Here is a 16,031-nt window from a genome sequence, read left to right as displayed (position 1 = left end):
CAGCCCTGCAATCAGCTGTTATTTGCTCTTGCTAATGCATCACGACTCCTATTCCTTTGAATAGAATTTTTTCTGCAGCTCCCAGCAGTGACTGCTACACTTTAAAAACTCTTCAAAATGTTTACCTCCAGGGTCTGCTGGAGCAAATAATAGCTGATCTGTGGATGTGCTAGTTGTAAGGCCCCCATCAGTCGGCTATTAATGACCTGTCCCGTGGTCAGGTCATCAGTACCTGTGCCCGGACAACTTATTTAAAGGGATTACATTTACCTTATTAAATTTTGGTCATGCAGTAAAAATAATTAATGTTTTACACACCATGTTTGTCAATGAAAAAAGCAAATGCCGTGAACTGCAAGAATTTTTAGTCTGACTGCATAATTTCCATGTAACAACTTCACTTTCCAACTCTACTCTGTGTGAAATATACCAGAAGTCCATGTATGTTTGCAAAAAAGTGCACGGTATGCACCACATTTTTACATACAGTTGTAATGTTCCTTGAAAAACAAGCCATGAAGTTCCTCACGTTTACTAATGAGTGATATCAGCAATTTTACAGCAAAATATTCTTAGTTTCAGCTTCTTGTCTTTAATTTTTCTTTTTTTCCCTATTTGCTATAGACGTCCAGAAGACTCACAAGAAACATTTATATGAAAAAACTGAGACACTTCTAGAGAACAAACCTCCCAGATGTAACCAGGGAGAGGAAAGTTTTCGAATCTGTAGACGTTATGTGAACCTCATTATTATCTCCAGTGATCACTTTAGGGAACGTTCTGAGAATGAGCTCGTAGAGACCGGGGTAAAACATGAGGAATATTTAAAGAGAAAACAATATTCACTTCAACAGATTTCACCCAACAAGTTATTCCGCTGGTGCAACTCGTCCAGACTTGTGCCACGTATGGTAATGGTGAGCGGAGTGCCCGGTGTAGGGAAGACCACACTGGTGCAGAAGTTTGTCTATGACTGGGTGAAGGGCGAGCTCTATCAAAGATTCTCTTTTGTGTTTTTCTTTAAATTCCGGGAGCTGAACAGATTGGATAAGGTTAGTCTGGAGACCCTGATCCTTCATCAGTACCCATATCTGGAGCAACAGCTTGGGGATATCTTACAAGATCCAGAGAAACTTCTCTTTATATTTGATGGTTTAGATGAAAGCCTTCATGAAATGGATTTCACATTGAGTAATTTGTGCTCTCATCCTAAACAGCTCAAACCTTGTGGTCAGATTGTTGTGAGTTTGGTGCGAAAATCTCTTCTTAATGGTTGTTCTCTTCTGATGACCAGTCGCCCAACCAGATTGGCATTAATTGATTGTAACATTTTCCAACGAATAGTTGAAATCATTGGATTTTTCCCAGAAGAACGATGGATGTACTTTGAAAATTTCTTCCCAAACCATGAACTGGCAGAAAAGGCTTTTAATTATGTTAAGCAGAATGATATATTGTACACGTTCTGCTACCTCCCGTCCTACTGCTGGATCATCTGTACAGTATTATCCAGGAGCTTCCAACACACGAGCAGTGATCAGCTGGAATCATTATTACCCAAAACCGGGACACAACTCTTTGCCATATTTGTTGCCAACATCCTGGCCAATCACAGCCTGTACAAAAGTGACGCTCAGGAGATTCTTCGGTCCATCGGGTGGATGGCTGAACATGGAGTAATGAATCATTTGATTATTTTTGATGACCGAGATCTGGATTCTTTCGATGTGGACAATAAATCCAAGCTTTTATCTAGTTTTCTGATGGAATCAGAGGAACCTGTGTCTTATTCCTTCTTACATCTCACTGTGCAGGAATTCTTCTCTGCCTTGGTGCATTATGTGGATTATTCTCCTGAGAAGTTAGAGAAATCGCTGAAGGAAGCCAAATCCTGTTCTGATGGCCGTGGTGAAATATTCCTCAGGTTCCTGTGTGGTCTATCAGACAACTCCACCAGGTCAGTACTAACTGGATATCTGGACACACGAGCGACTCAGACTTCCAAAGATGTCATCACTTGGCTAAAGGACATGAGGCTAGGGGAAGGTAAAGACAAGAAGCGACTTCTCAGTACATTCTTCTATTTGTATGAAGCACGGAATAATGCTTTGGTTCTGGAATCACTCGGATCACACAAACATTTCGACCTCTCTCAGATTCGCATGTCAGCTATAGACTGCACAGTGTTGGCTTTTATTCTGGAAACCTGCACAAAAATAGAAGAACTCAATCTCTCTGGATGTTCCCTGGACCCTGAAGGATTGGGGAGACTTGCACCCACGTTACGTAACCTGCGGAGTCTGAGGTAAAATTCTAACTTTATTGTATATTTCTGTGGTAGTAAGGTTCTGACAAACATCTGATATAATGATTGGCCTCTATTCATCATTGTCCTTAAAACCATTTTTACTAAAGAAAAAAGCATAATAGAGACTTCTGTTTGCACCATATTCATCATTTAGAGAGGACCTTTCACCATCAAACACACTAAGTTATACTTATATTTCAGTTGCGAGTCAGCAAATAAAACTAAACATGTGATATTTTACCTCTGGACATGTAAAGACCCTCCTACATACAGTTCATGGCAGCAGCCATCTTGGGGTTGGCAGGTCCATCTGCTATATTCTAATGGGAAACACCCCGAGATTCCAGTCTTGTTATCTGTGGTGTCAAGGCTCACAGTTTTGCTGTTATCCATGGTGTCATGGCTCACAGTCTTGTTGTTAGCCTCGGTGTCACGGCTGACAGTTTTGCTGTTATCCATGGTGTCACTGCTCACAGTCTTGTTGTTAGCCTCGGTGTCACGGCTGACAGTCTTGTTGTTATCTGTGGTGTCATGGCTCACAGTCTTGTTGTTATCCGCAGTGTCACAGATCACAGTTTTGCTGTTATCCACGGTGTCATGGCTCACAGTCTTGTTGTTATCTGAGGGGTCACTGCTCACAGTCTTGTTAGCCTCGGTGTCACGGCTCACAGTCTTGTTGTTATCTGAGGTGTCACTGCTCACAGTCTTGTTGTTAGCCTCGGTGTCACGGATCACAGTTTTGCTGTTATCCACGGTGTCACGGCTCACAGTCTTGTTGTTATCTGAGGTGTCACTGCTCACAGTCTTGTTGTTAGCCTCGGTGTCAAGGCTCACAGTCTTGTTGTTATCGGAGGTGTCACTGCTCACAGTCTTGTTGTTATCTGAGGTGTCACTGCTCACAGTCTTGTTATCCGTGGAGTCTCACAGTCTTGCTTTTAACCACGGTGTCACGGCTCACAGTCTTGTTGTTATCCACTGTGTCATGTGTCACAGTCTTGTTGTTATCCACGGAGTCACGTGTCACAGTCTTGCTGTTATCCATGGTATCACTGCTCACAGTCTTGTTGTTATCCACGGTGTCATGGCTCATGGTCTTGTTGTTGTCCATGTCTCTAATGCCATCATAACTTAGATAATGTTAGTTATTGGTGATAGCTTAACCTCTGATAAATATTGGAGTCCGTGATACTAGTCTTCCAGAGGACCTAAGGAATTGTGTGCATTTATCCTGTGCGCTACACTGAGCACTGCATCTCAGAAATCTTTATTTAAATGGATTCCTGATGGAGGAAGTCACTGTAATGAGGCAGACAGAGTAGCTTTGTACTCTGACTGGTTAAGTACTAGATCCAGGAGAGCTGAGAATTGTGTTCTTGAGCAATAGTCCATATTTAGCACTTTGCAGATTTCCTTGTTTCTGCTATTGAATGTGGTGAAGAAAAAATACCTGAATTTGGTTGTTTTATCCTCATGAACCAGGGATGTAATGTAACTTATGATTTTGTTTTCCTGTAGACAACTGAAATTCTTGTAATATTTTCCTGAAAACAGCGCAAACAAGATCAGATAGATAACCTTTTTCTTTTAGTTTGGTCTCGAAAACCTTGGAATGAGTGATAAATAGTGATGAGGCAGCACTAAAATGCAAATCGAGCAGGTCAGATGCTTGAGGAACGAGTACAATGGAAGTCAATGGGAAACTTATGCATTTTTCCGGCAGACCCTGGCAGGATGGCTGGGGGGCAGAAAAATCAGTGAAATGGATGGACATAGCACTGAGATGGAATGGGAAGAGCATGGGGAAGACGCCTGGAAGCAACTTTTCAGGGTATCTGAAAATGTAAAAAGAAAACAAATGGTTACCTAACATATCATAACATTTGTGGAAAAACATAATTTGTCTTTTCATGTATTTCAACTTACTTCCTCAAATCATTGTAAAGGACATAAAAGTGGCCTTTTTGTGGACGTTCGGCGACAAGCGGGTGCACCCAGAGTCTTTTCCGTGCACGTCTTCTCTCCTGCTGCTGCCTCTAAAATAAAAACAAATATATATATTTTGTAGAACAGAACAGTGTGAAAAAAAAAAGAGATGTGGGTAAAGCGCTGCAGATTATGTTTAGCGATACAAAAAAAAAAAAAATGCGCTTTAGCTTACCTGCTGTCTATGATTATTCAATATTTGCAGCAACAACCCCAGAATAAGTATCCGGTGCGGCCTGCGGAGCTGTATCTGCGGCATGCTGTGGTTGCTTCCACTCATTTTGATGTTTTCACAAAATGGAGGCTGAAAGAAGAAGGGGTTGGACAAGGAAATGACATTTTTTTTTTTTTTGTTACTGAAGCTTGTCAAGTTTCAAAAGCTTTATTTATGTCAAAAACGCAGACAATCTGCAGAGAAAACCGCACTAAAAACGCACCAAAAACGCACCTGCGTTTTCTGCCAAGAGCTGCGGATTTAGTGCAGAAATATCCGCAGGCAAATCTGCAATGTGTGCACATAGCCTGAATCTCTGGTTGCTGCTGGGAACAATGTTGTCAGAGTATTACACCACTTTTATAAGCTGACAATAAAACATTCATAAGTGAAAATAAAAAAAGGATTTTACAGGAAAAAATGTTAGGAAACATTATTTCCTTTATAATAACTTGTAGATAAGGCAAAATTCAAATTAGAGAAAAAAAACCCTGTCTCCTCCACCCATCAGGCTATTTTCACATGTAAAACACCAAAAAAGGAACAATCCAAGAAAAAACACCAAAAACAGGCAGAGATGCTTACCTGTCTGAATAGGCCTCAATACTAATGCACAAGCAGGATGCAGCGGACCCAAATGAAATAGCAAATGCACAGGTGCAATACCTGATGAGACAGCCAGCCTTCAATAAGGGTTTGGCCGTGTGGTGCACCCGTGCACTAAGATAAAAACTGTATGTGGCGTGTTCACACAGGGAATGCAAGCGTCTGGCTCCAGCCTATTAATAACGCCCTATGGCGGGCTGCCCAGTGCCAAAATGCATCCCGTGTGAACAGAGGCCACAGTGTACAGAACCAATTGGGCCCAGCTGCACCCTGCAAAAAAATATACGTGCAAAATCAAAACATATAAATATATGTAAGGTATTGGTTGATATTCTGGCCATAATATGGAAGCTGGCAACCCACGTCAAGGGTCATTTGGGTCCGCTGCATCCTGCTTGTGCATTAGTATTGAGGCCTATTCAGACAGGTAAGCATCTCTGCCTGTTTTTGGTGTTTTTTCTTGGATTGTTCCTTTTTTGGTGTTTTTCATGTTAGTGTAGGACTGGCAATAAGTAAGGACCCTTGACGTGGGTTGCCATCTTCCATATTATGGCCAGAATATCAACCAATACCTTACATATATTTATATGTTTTGATTTTGCACGTATATCTTTTTGCAGGGTGCAGCTGGGCCCAATTGGTTCTGTACACTGTGGCCTCTGTTCACACGGGATGCATTTTGGCACTGGGCAGCCCGCCATAGGGCGTTATTAATAGGCTGGAGCCAGATGCCTGCATTCCCTGTGTGAACACGCCACATACAGTTATTTTCACATGTAGCATTTTTGCTGAGTTTTTGCACTTTCTCATTGCTTTCAATAGAGCAAAAAAGCTGCAAAAACAGTGAAAGAATTGACATGCTGCTTCTTTCAAAAACACAACAGTTTTCCATTTCAGTCAGTAAAAAAAAGCAACCATGTGGATGAGATTTCTGAAATCTCATAGTTTTTTCTAATACTGTAAAAAGCAGCTTTCAAAAAATGCAGCAAAAACGCAACATGTGAACATAGCCTTAATATCCGGGCCATCTCTCATCGTATTTCTTCGTTGTTTATGACTACAGTAGATGACAGTAGAGGGGGAAATATAACTACACCCACTGATAGTCACCATTAAATGTAATTTTAACATTTTGCTTTTTAACGGACTCCGATACACCCCGTATTAGACATAAAGAAGGGCCTGATACACATTCTGTTATAATTGTTAGGTATTGGGACGCCTAGACTCATAAAGCCTATAGACTAAGTGCAAGGGCTGCCAAAAATTAGAAGGAGGGACTGCAATACACCATGGAAGAGAAGTAGAGGAAGGCCTCAGAATTTTTTTTTCCCATTATTAAGAAGTCAGACTTCAGCACTGCCTCGGTGAAGCGGTAAAAAGCTCTGCTAATATTAATTTGTTTAGCTGACAAACTGCACACTGCCGCACAGTTGTGGAAAGGTCTAAGGGTATGTGTCCACGTTCAGGATTGCATCAGGATTTGGTCAGGATTTTTCATCAGTATTTGTAAGCCAAAACCAGGAGTGGAAAAATTAGAGGAAAAGTAGAATAGAAACATATGCACCACTTCTGTATTTATCACCCACTCCTGGTTTTGGCTTACAAATACTGATGTAAAATCCTGACCAAATCCTGATGCAATCCTGAACGTGGACACATACCTTTACAGACCAGACTGATATGTAGCTCTCGCCGCTGAACCTACAATCAAGCATGGTCGTGTGTGATAATTGCTGTAATCTGGTGGCGACTCTGAAACTTCACAAGCTTGCAAATGCTTGGCACTCATGCTCAACTTAGTGATTCAGCAGTATCTGAAAACCCACCTAGATTTGTCTGAGCTATTTGTGAAGCTGCACCTTGCGTGCGTCCATTTCCGCAAGTCAGCTGTAGCTGCAACCAGTCCAGCAGTGCTACAACAGCACTTGCAAGCGCCAGCTCACCAACTGGTGTGCGAGTGAGCACGCTCTGCAACTCCACATTACACATGTTGGCAAGCCTTTGTGAGCCTTGAATACCAACTACAACATGCCCGTTGGTATTCCGGTCAGCCTTCACACAGAGCAACTAAAAAGTGGGTGTGGATGTCTGACATCTGTGAGGTTCTGAAAAACTTTGAGGAATCAATCAAGATGGTGAGTGGCGATGACACCATAATCAGCATAACCATCCCGCATCTGAGTCCACGCAAATGCTCACTGATCAGAATTAAACAGGAAGCTTTGCATGTGGGCCAGGAGGAGATGGAGGAAGAAAGTAGACAGGGAGATACTACCCAGCCTCATCTCATCTTCTCATCGTTGATTGGGTAATAATGAGGAGGAGGCTGAGGTGGAGGACGAGGAACAGGAGATGGCAGCCTGCGCTACAGAGGGCACTACTCACAACAGATTCATCCCATCTGTTCAGCATGGATGGGCTGAAGAGGAGATGAAGGAGGAGGAGATGGAGAGTCGTCTTCCTGGTGGGGACAGGGAAGTTTTGCCTGTGATGAGTCTGGCAAACATGGCTGACTTTATGTCCCGCTGCCTTTCCCATGGCCCTCGCATTGTACTCATTTTCGCCAACAGTTATTGCTTATTACTCACCCTTCTCGACCCACAAAACAAGGAGAACTTTCCATTTGTCCTTCGTATAGCGGAGAGGGCTAATAAAGTGGTGCAATACCAGAAGGCCCTAGTCGAACAATTAGTAGAAAAATTCCCATCTGACAACACCGGAGGCAGAGGTCATAGATTCTTGGGCAACTAAGGAGGAGGAGAGGCGAGGGAGACAAAAATCAGGTCCAACAGAGTCAGGGGAACACTATCAAAGGTCTGGGACAGTTTCAGTAGACCCACCCAGCACCCATGCCATGATGCGCGGGGTAGTCTGACAAGGAGGGAAAAGCTTTGGAAGATGGTGTAGGAATACCTAGCCGACCGTACCATCGTCCTCCGTGATTCCTCTGTGCCGCACAACTATTGGGTATCCAAGATGGACACGTGGCATGAACTGTACCTCTACGCCTTGGAGGTGCTGGCCTCCCCTGCCACTAGCGTTTTGTCAGAGCGGGTTTTAGTGCCACTGGGGGTATTATAACCGATAGGTGCATCCACCTGTCAACTGAATATGCTGACAAGCTGACTTATCAAAATGAACAAGGACGGGATTGGCACAGACTTGTCAACCACACCTCACCTATATATGTCATATGATAAGGAGGTTTTAAAGATATATATAATTATTTCATCATAACTTATAAGTTTTACTCCCACTTATACTCACATTCACTTATATCACTTTTATTTTATTCCATTTACATACAGTGGGTACGTTAAGTATTGAAACCCCTTTAACTTTTTCACTTTGTTTCATTGCAGCCATTTGGTAAATTCAAAAAAAGTTAATTTTTTTCTCATTAATGTCCACTCTGCACCCCATCTTGACTGAAAAAAAAATCAGAAATGTAGTAATTTTTGCAAATGTATTAAAAAAGAAAAACTGAAATATCCCATGGTCATAAGTATTCAGACCCTTTGCTCAGTATTGAGTAGAAGCCCCTTTTGAGCTAGTACAGCCATGAGTCTTCTTGGGAATAAAGCAATAAGTTTTTCAGACCTAGATTTGGGAAACCTCTGCCATTCTTCCTTGCAGATCCTCTCCAGTTCCATCAGGTTGGATGGTGAACGTTGGTGGATGCCATTTTCAGGTCTCTCCAGAGATGCTCAATTGGGTTTAGGTCAGGGCTCTGGCTGTGCCAGTCAAGAATGGTCACAGAATTGTTCTAAAGCCACTCCTTTGTTATTTTAGCTGTGTGCTTAGGGTCATTGTCTTGTTGGAAGATGAACCTTTGGCCAAGTCTGAGCTCAAGAGCACTCGGGAAGAGGTTTTCATCCAGGATATCTCTGTACTTGGCCGCATTCGTGTTTTCTTCAATGACAACCAGTCGTCCTGTTCCTGCAGCTGAAAAACACCCCCATAGCATGATGCTGCCACCACCATGTTTCACTGTTAGGATTGTATTGGGCAGGTGATGAGCAGTGCCTGGTTTTCTCCACACATACCGCTTAGAATTATCACCAAAAAGGTCTATCTTCATCTCATCAGACCAGAGAATCTTATTTCTCATAGTCTGGGAGTCCTTCATGTGTTTTTTAGCAAATTCTATGCGGCTTTCATATGTCTTGCACTGTGGAGAGGCTTCCGTCGGGCTACTCTACCATAAAGGCCCGAATGGTGGAGAGCTGCAGTGATAGTTGACTTTGTGGAACTTTATCCCATCTCCCTCCTGCATCTCTGGAGCTCAGACACAGTGATCTTGGGGTTCTACTTTACCTCTCTCACCAAGGCCCTTCTCCCATTACTGCTCAGTTTGGCTGGACGGCCAGGTCTAGGAAGACTTCTGGTGGTCCCAAACTTCTTCCATTTAAGGATTATGGAGGCCACTGTGCTCTTAGGAACCATGAGTACTGCAGAAATTCTGTTATAACCTTGGCCAGATCTGTGCCTTGCCACAATTCTGTCTCTGAGCTCCTTGGCCAGTTCCTTTGACCTCATGATTCTCATTTGGTCTGACATGCACTGTGAGCTGTGAGGTCTTATATAGACAGGTGTGCGCCTTTCCATATTAAGTCCTATCAGTTTAATTAAACACAGCTGGACTCCAATGAAGGAGTAGAACCATCTCAAGGAGGATAACAAGGAAATGGACAGCATGTGACTTACATATGAGTGTCTGAGCAAAGGGTCTGAATACTTATGACCATGTGATATTTCAGTTTTTCTTTTTTTTAAAAAAAAATAAAGGGAACACTTAAACAACAGAATATAACTCCATGTAACTCAAACTTCTGTGAAATCAAACTGTCCACTTAGGAAACAACACTGATTGACAATCAATGTCACATGCTGTTGTGCAAATGGAATAGACAACAGATGGAAATTATTGGCAATTATCAAGACACCCTCAATAAAGCAGCGGTTCTGCAGGTGGGGACCACAGACCACATCTCAGTACCAATGCTTTCTGGCTGATGTTTTGGTCACGTTTTAATGTTGGTTGTGCTTTCACACTCGTGGTAGCATGAGACGGACTCTACAACCCACACAAGTGGCTCAGGTAGTGCAGCTCATCCAGGATGGCACATCAATATGAGCTATGGCAAGAAGGTTTGCTGTGTCTGTCAGCGTAGTGTCCAGAGGCTGGAGGCGCTACCAGGAGACAGGGCAGTGCACAGGAGACATGGAGGGGGCCGTAGGAGGGCAACAACCCAGCAGCAGGACCGCTACCTCAGTCTTTGTGCAAGGAGGAACAGGAGGAGCACTGCCAGAGCCCTGCAAAATGACCTCCAGCAGGCCACAAATGTGCATGTGTCTGCACAAACGGTTAGAAACTGACTCCATGAGGATGGTCTGAGTGCCCGATGTCCACAGATGGGGGTTGTGCTCACAGCCCAACACTATGCAGGACGATTGGCATTTGCCCCAGAACACCAGGATTGGCAAATTCACCACTGGCACCCTGTGCTCTTCACAGATGAAAGCAAGTTTACACTGAGCACATATGACAGACGTGACAGAGTCTGGAGACTCCATGGAGAGCGATCTGCTGCCTGAAACATCCTTCAGCATGACCAGTTTGGCAGTGGGTCAGTAATGGTGTGGGGTGGCATTTCTTTGGAGGGCCGCACAGCCCTCCATGTGCTCACCAGAGGTAGCCTGTCTGACTGCCATTAGGTACCGAGATGAGATCCTCAGACCCCTTGTGAGACCATATGCTGGTGCGGTTGGCCCTGGATTCCTACTAATGCAGGACAATGCAAGACCTCATGTGGCTGGAGTGTGTCAGCAGTTCCTGCAAGATGAAGGCATTGAAGCCATGGAGTGGCCCGCCCGTTCCCCAGACCTGAATCTGATTGAACACATCTGGGACATCATGTCTCGCTCCATCCACCAACGTCACGTTGCACCACAGACTGTCCAGGAGTTGGTGGACGCTTTAGTCCAGGTCTGGGAGAAGATCCCTCAAGAGACCATCCGCCACCTCATCAGGAGCATGCCCAGGCATTGTAGGGAGGTCATACAGGTACATGGAGGCCACAAACACTACTGAGCATTATTTCCTTGTCTTGAGGCATTTCCACTGAAGTTGGATCAGCCTGTAACTTCATTTTCCACTTTGATTTTGAGCATCATTCCAACTCCTCATTCCGTGGGATATTAGTTGTGATTTTCGTTGATCATTTTTAGGTTATATTGTTCTCAACACATTCCACTATGCAATGAATAAAGATTTACAACTGGAATATCTCATTCAGTGATATCTAGGATGTGGGATTTTAGTGTATTTTTTTGAGCAGTGTATATGCAGCGCCCCAGAGTCCTGGTCGTTGCAGTAATGTCGCTCTGCCGCTAAGGGGAGTGATGTTACGTCTGACTGCACTAAAGGAGTTCACCTGATCAGGTAACACTCACATTACACTTCACACTCCGGCCACCAGGGGGGGTGGTTCTATCTAGTAGGCCACTCCTCACACTCTGGTAAAACTGGGGGTTGGACAGGAAGACAGAGAGAAGCAACTGGGAAGAGCTAGAGAGAGGACCTGTCAGGGATGGGATCCTGACAGATTCCTAAAGAAAGGACAAGAAGCGAAGTTTATTGTGCCGAGTGAGAAAAGCAGGAATACAGCAAAGAGGCAATAGGACCAGAAGGAGTTGTGCTGTAAGACCGAGGCAACATCCTTCTGAGGTGCAAACAGTCGGTGGCCGGAACGCCGAGAAAGTAAGAGACTTTAAGCAATACTTCAAACCACGGCAGGACAGCCAATTATAGGTTGGCTGTCTCACACATATCACCTAAGCAGACAACGGAGGCAGCTGCGGGAGAGGGGCGACTCTAGAGTCCCAGAATAACTCCAGGCCTACCCCGTCATACGGGTGCATCCTGCCATATCATCTGGGGGACGGAGAGAGAACGAACATCAGAGACAGACAGAAGCAGTTGTGAGGACTATCCCGGGGTGCTCAGCAGGGAAGGACTACAACACACAGGCGCTAGAAGGTAGATGCTGATTCTCACCTGTGAAGGGGGCTCCTGATGTGCCGTCGGACCGGCCAGTCTCAGACAGCCCTGTTAACAGTGCCCTGGATTGGACACCTGAAGCCTTCAGTAAAGAGGTAAAGAGACTGCAACCTGGTGTCCTCGTTATTTACTGCACCGCACCACCACCACCATCCACATCTATTATCGTACGCCCCTCAGCAGGGTCACGGACCGGGTTTAGCCACCGTGACAACCCCAGAGCAGAGAGTCAGAGGCCCGGTACCGGGTACCCCTCAGCCCTGCGGCAGTGGGGGCGCTACAACTTGGCGTCACGAACAGGATCTACTTAAGCCTGAAGAATCAGGTCATGTGTGCCTTGGAACTGTGATTTATTATGCTTGGACTGTGACTTATTGACTGTGCATTGTTATTGCGCCAAGAGTTCCCGCCACAATTCGCCATCGCCGCGCACGGAAGGAGGAGCCTCAGCTTCGTGGGCGGAACCAGTCGAAAAGCGCGGAACGAGAAAGCGCGGAAGGTGCTAATCCCGGAAGAGGAACTCCAACCTCCAGCAGGTTAGTGGGAGGAAGGGACAGCCATGTCCGAGTCAGGAGGAGAGGAGGTGGCGGCCACAGCTGTGGACGCAGGGGCAGCTCCGGTCCCCGCAGCGGGTGAAGCCACGGCCCTAATACCACCACTGGCAGCCCCGGAGCCCGCTGCCCCCATCGGCCAGTTGGACACTGCCGCTACCACAAAGGCCATAATGCCCTTCTCTATGCCATACCTGCCCGGAGCGGCCTGGCTCCCACGATACTCCGGGGAGTCGCATACCTTCACTGACTTTAAAGAAGGGATCTGCAGCCTGCTCGAGTTCTATCCCCTGACAGAGCCTCAGAAGGTCCATCTGATAACCGGCCAACTCTTTGGAGCGGCTCTGAGAGAAATGAAGTCCTGGCCCGCCGCGGATAAGGGGACAGCACAGCAGGTTTTTGCAAAGCTTAAAGCCACCTTCGATACCTGTACGGCTACGGAAATTAAATTGACTTTCTATGGATGCAACCAGAGACCGCAGGATAGCTTACGGGACTATGCCCTTAATCTCCAGGAGGCGATGCGGGCCATTAAGCATAGTGACCCCGACAGCATGCAGGATGAGGAAAAACTCCTGAAGGAGCGGTTCATTGAGGGGCTCCTGTGCAGTCACCAACGGAGCCATTTGCACTTCCTGGCCATGCAAAATCCAGACTTGACTTTTGCGCAATTCAAGAATAAAGCTATCCAGGCATTGCAGGAGCGACAGCCTAGCCGTGCAGCACCTCCCAGGCGTCCCGCTCTCACATACCACCAGGAGGTGGCGTCGGATGTCCCATTCGCCGCCGAGGCCGATGCCCAGAGCTTAGAAGACTACTCCCCTGCAGGACTCCGCCTCCAGATGCAGGAGCTGACCAAGAGCGTTGCTGCCCTGGCCCGGACGGTGCAGTCCCCCTACAGGAGGCCCCCACGGAGAAGATCCAGCTGGCCTCCCGACCGGAGGATGTTCCTTGGATGCGACAAAGGAGGACTCCGCTGACCAGAGGCCGGGCCGACGATCGCTTCCATCAGGATGGACGACCCATCTGCCGTCGCTGTCATCAGGTGGGCCACCTTGCAAGGTACTGTCCTTTAAACGAGCAACCCCTGGGGCAAAGGGCCAACCCCCAGGAGTAGGACGGTCAGGCCCACAGCATTGGAGAGCCAAATACATTGGAGGGTGACCAGTTCTTCCTGTAGTGGTTGACGGCATCCCCCTGAATGCTTTGCTGGACACCAGTTCTCAGGTGACGACTATGCCTTACGTACTCTATAAACGGTATTGGGAGGACACCGATATTACTCGTGGCCCCGATGGCGATTTCACCATCATAGCCAGTAATGGTCAGCCATTGCCACAAGTGGGGTATAAAGAGGCCACCATCAAAGTGGGGCGGGTGGAATTGAAAGCCCAAGGAATTGTAATTGTTGATATTGACCGCCGAGAATGTAATCCCATGATGACTATTGGTACTAATGTTATAGAAAATTGTCTTGCAGAAGTTATTGTTTTGTTGCAACAGGTAGCAGAAACCGCTGGCCACAGTAAACAACGTGCCCTGCAAAAAGAAATAAGAGCTCTGATGCAGAGACAGCAGGTAGAGCTGAATGGTGGTGAGATTGGTCGTGTCACTGAGTGATTCAAACCCCATCGCGGTACCCCCCAGGAGCGAGATGTTAATATGGTGTCGGGCAGCCATAGGCCTCAGGGGTAAAGACTACCAGGCCTTGGTAGAACCCGTGTATTCGGATAATAGGCCTACTATCCTGACAGCTCGGGGGGTGGTTGACGTCCGCCAGGGGAGGGTGCCGTGCGTGTCCTCAATTGTGGGGAGGAAGAGGTTCACCTTACCAAGTATGCCACGCTCGCCAAACTGTTCGCTGTCAATAATAATGTGATACAGACACCTGAACCCTTGGTCCCGTCAAACGTGGCGGAGGACAACGGTTCTGCAGGGCACTTGAAAGATTGGTGTCGGGAATTGCATGTGGGCACTGACTCTACCCCATCCCATCAAAAACAAGGGGCTTACAGGGTGGTTCACGAGTACGAGCAGGTATTCAGCAAACACCCCTTAGATTTTGGGCAGGTGAAAGGGATCCAACATCACATCCCCACGGGAGATCACCGACCCATAAAAGAGAGATACCGCCCTGTACCCCCAGCTCATTACCAGTGTGCCAAGGACATGTTGCGAGAAATGAAGGAGGCTGGGGTGGTGAGAGACAGTTGTAGCCCCTGGGCAGCTCCATTAGTCCTGGTTAAAAAGAAGGATGGTACAATGAGGATGTGTGTTGATTACAGGCAGTTGAATCGTATTACACATAAGGACGCATACCCACTGCCCAGGATAGAGGAGTCTCTGGCTGCCTTAAAATCTGCTAACTACTTCTCTACCTTAGATCTCACCAGTGGGTACTGGCAGGTTCCCGTGGCGGAGGCGGGCAAAGAGAAGACGGCCTTCACGACACCGATGGGTCTCTGCGAATTCAACTACATGCCCTTTGGATTGTGCAATGCCCCGGGGACGTTCCAGAGGATGATGGAGTGCTGTCTGGGGCACAAGAACTTTGAAACCGTACTGCTGTATTTGGATGATGTCATTGTCTTCTCCAAGACCTACAAAGACCATTTGAAACACCTGGCTGAGGTGTTTGAAGCCCTGTCCAACTTTGGCTTAAAGGTGAAGCTGTCCAAATGTCATCTGCTGAAACCTAAAGTGCAGTACCTGGGCCATGTGGTGAGCGCTGAAGGAGTGGCCCCAGACCCCGACAAGGTCACGGTGATCCAGGATTGGCCGAAGCCCAGCAACCTCCACGAAGTCCGGCAATTCCTCGGGCTGGTAGGCTATTACCGGAGGTTCATTAAGGACTTCACCAAGAAGGCCGCGCCCTTGCAAGACCTGTTGGTGGGCCAATCGAAGAAGACCAAGGGGAAGAACACCCCATTTGATTGGAACGAGGGGCTGGAAGGATCCTTCACTTGCTTGAAGTCGGCACTGACGGGAGAAGAGGTACTGGCCTACCCCGAATACGACCAACCGTTTGTGCTGTACACGGATGCCAGCAATGTAGGATTGGGAGCCGTGCTGTCCCAGGTCCAGAAGGGCAAGGAGAGGGTAATCGCTTATGCCAGCAGGAAACTTCGTCCCATGGAAAGGAACCCTGACAACTACAGTTCCTTTAAGCTGGAATTCCTTGCCATCGTCTGGGCCGTGACAGAGAGGTTCAAACACTACCTGGCCTCAGCGAAATTCACTGTCTTCACGGATAACAATCCGTTAACACATCTGGACACCGCCAAGCTCGGAGCCTTGGAACAG

At 46.6% G+C, this 16,031-nt stretch overlaps 1 protein-coding gene across 1 annotated transcript in view; it reads left to right on the top strand.

Moving 5' to 3' along the window:
• LOC143783098 (NACHT, LRR and PYD domains-containing protein 12-like) overlaps window positions 1–16,031 on the top strand; it is a 173,728-nt gene that overhangs the window by 63,714 nt on the left and 93,983 nt on the right. Inside the window, exon 6 of the mRNA XM_077271350.1 lies at window positions 625–2,305. Coding sequence (XP_077127465.1) covers window positions 625–2,305 — 1,681 coding nt within the window. The remainder of the gene's footprint in view (window positions 1–624; window positions 2,306–16,031) is intronic.

Source organism: Ranitomeya variabilis, chromosome 6 (assembly GCF_051348905.1).
Source record: "Ranitomeya variabilis isolate aRanVar5 chromosome 6, aRanVar5.hap1, whole genome shotgun sequence".
Taxonomy (NCBI): domain Eukaryota; kingdom Metazoa; phylum Chordata; class Amphibia; order Anura; family Dendrobatidae; genus Ranitomeya; species Ranitomeya variabilis.
Note: the sequence above shows the minus strand (reverse complement) of the source record. Positions and strands in the feature narration are given on the sequence as shown.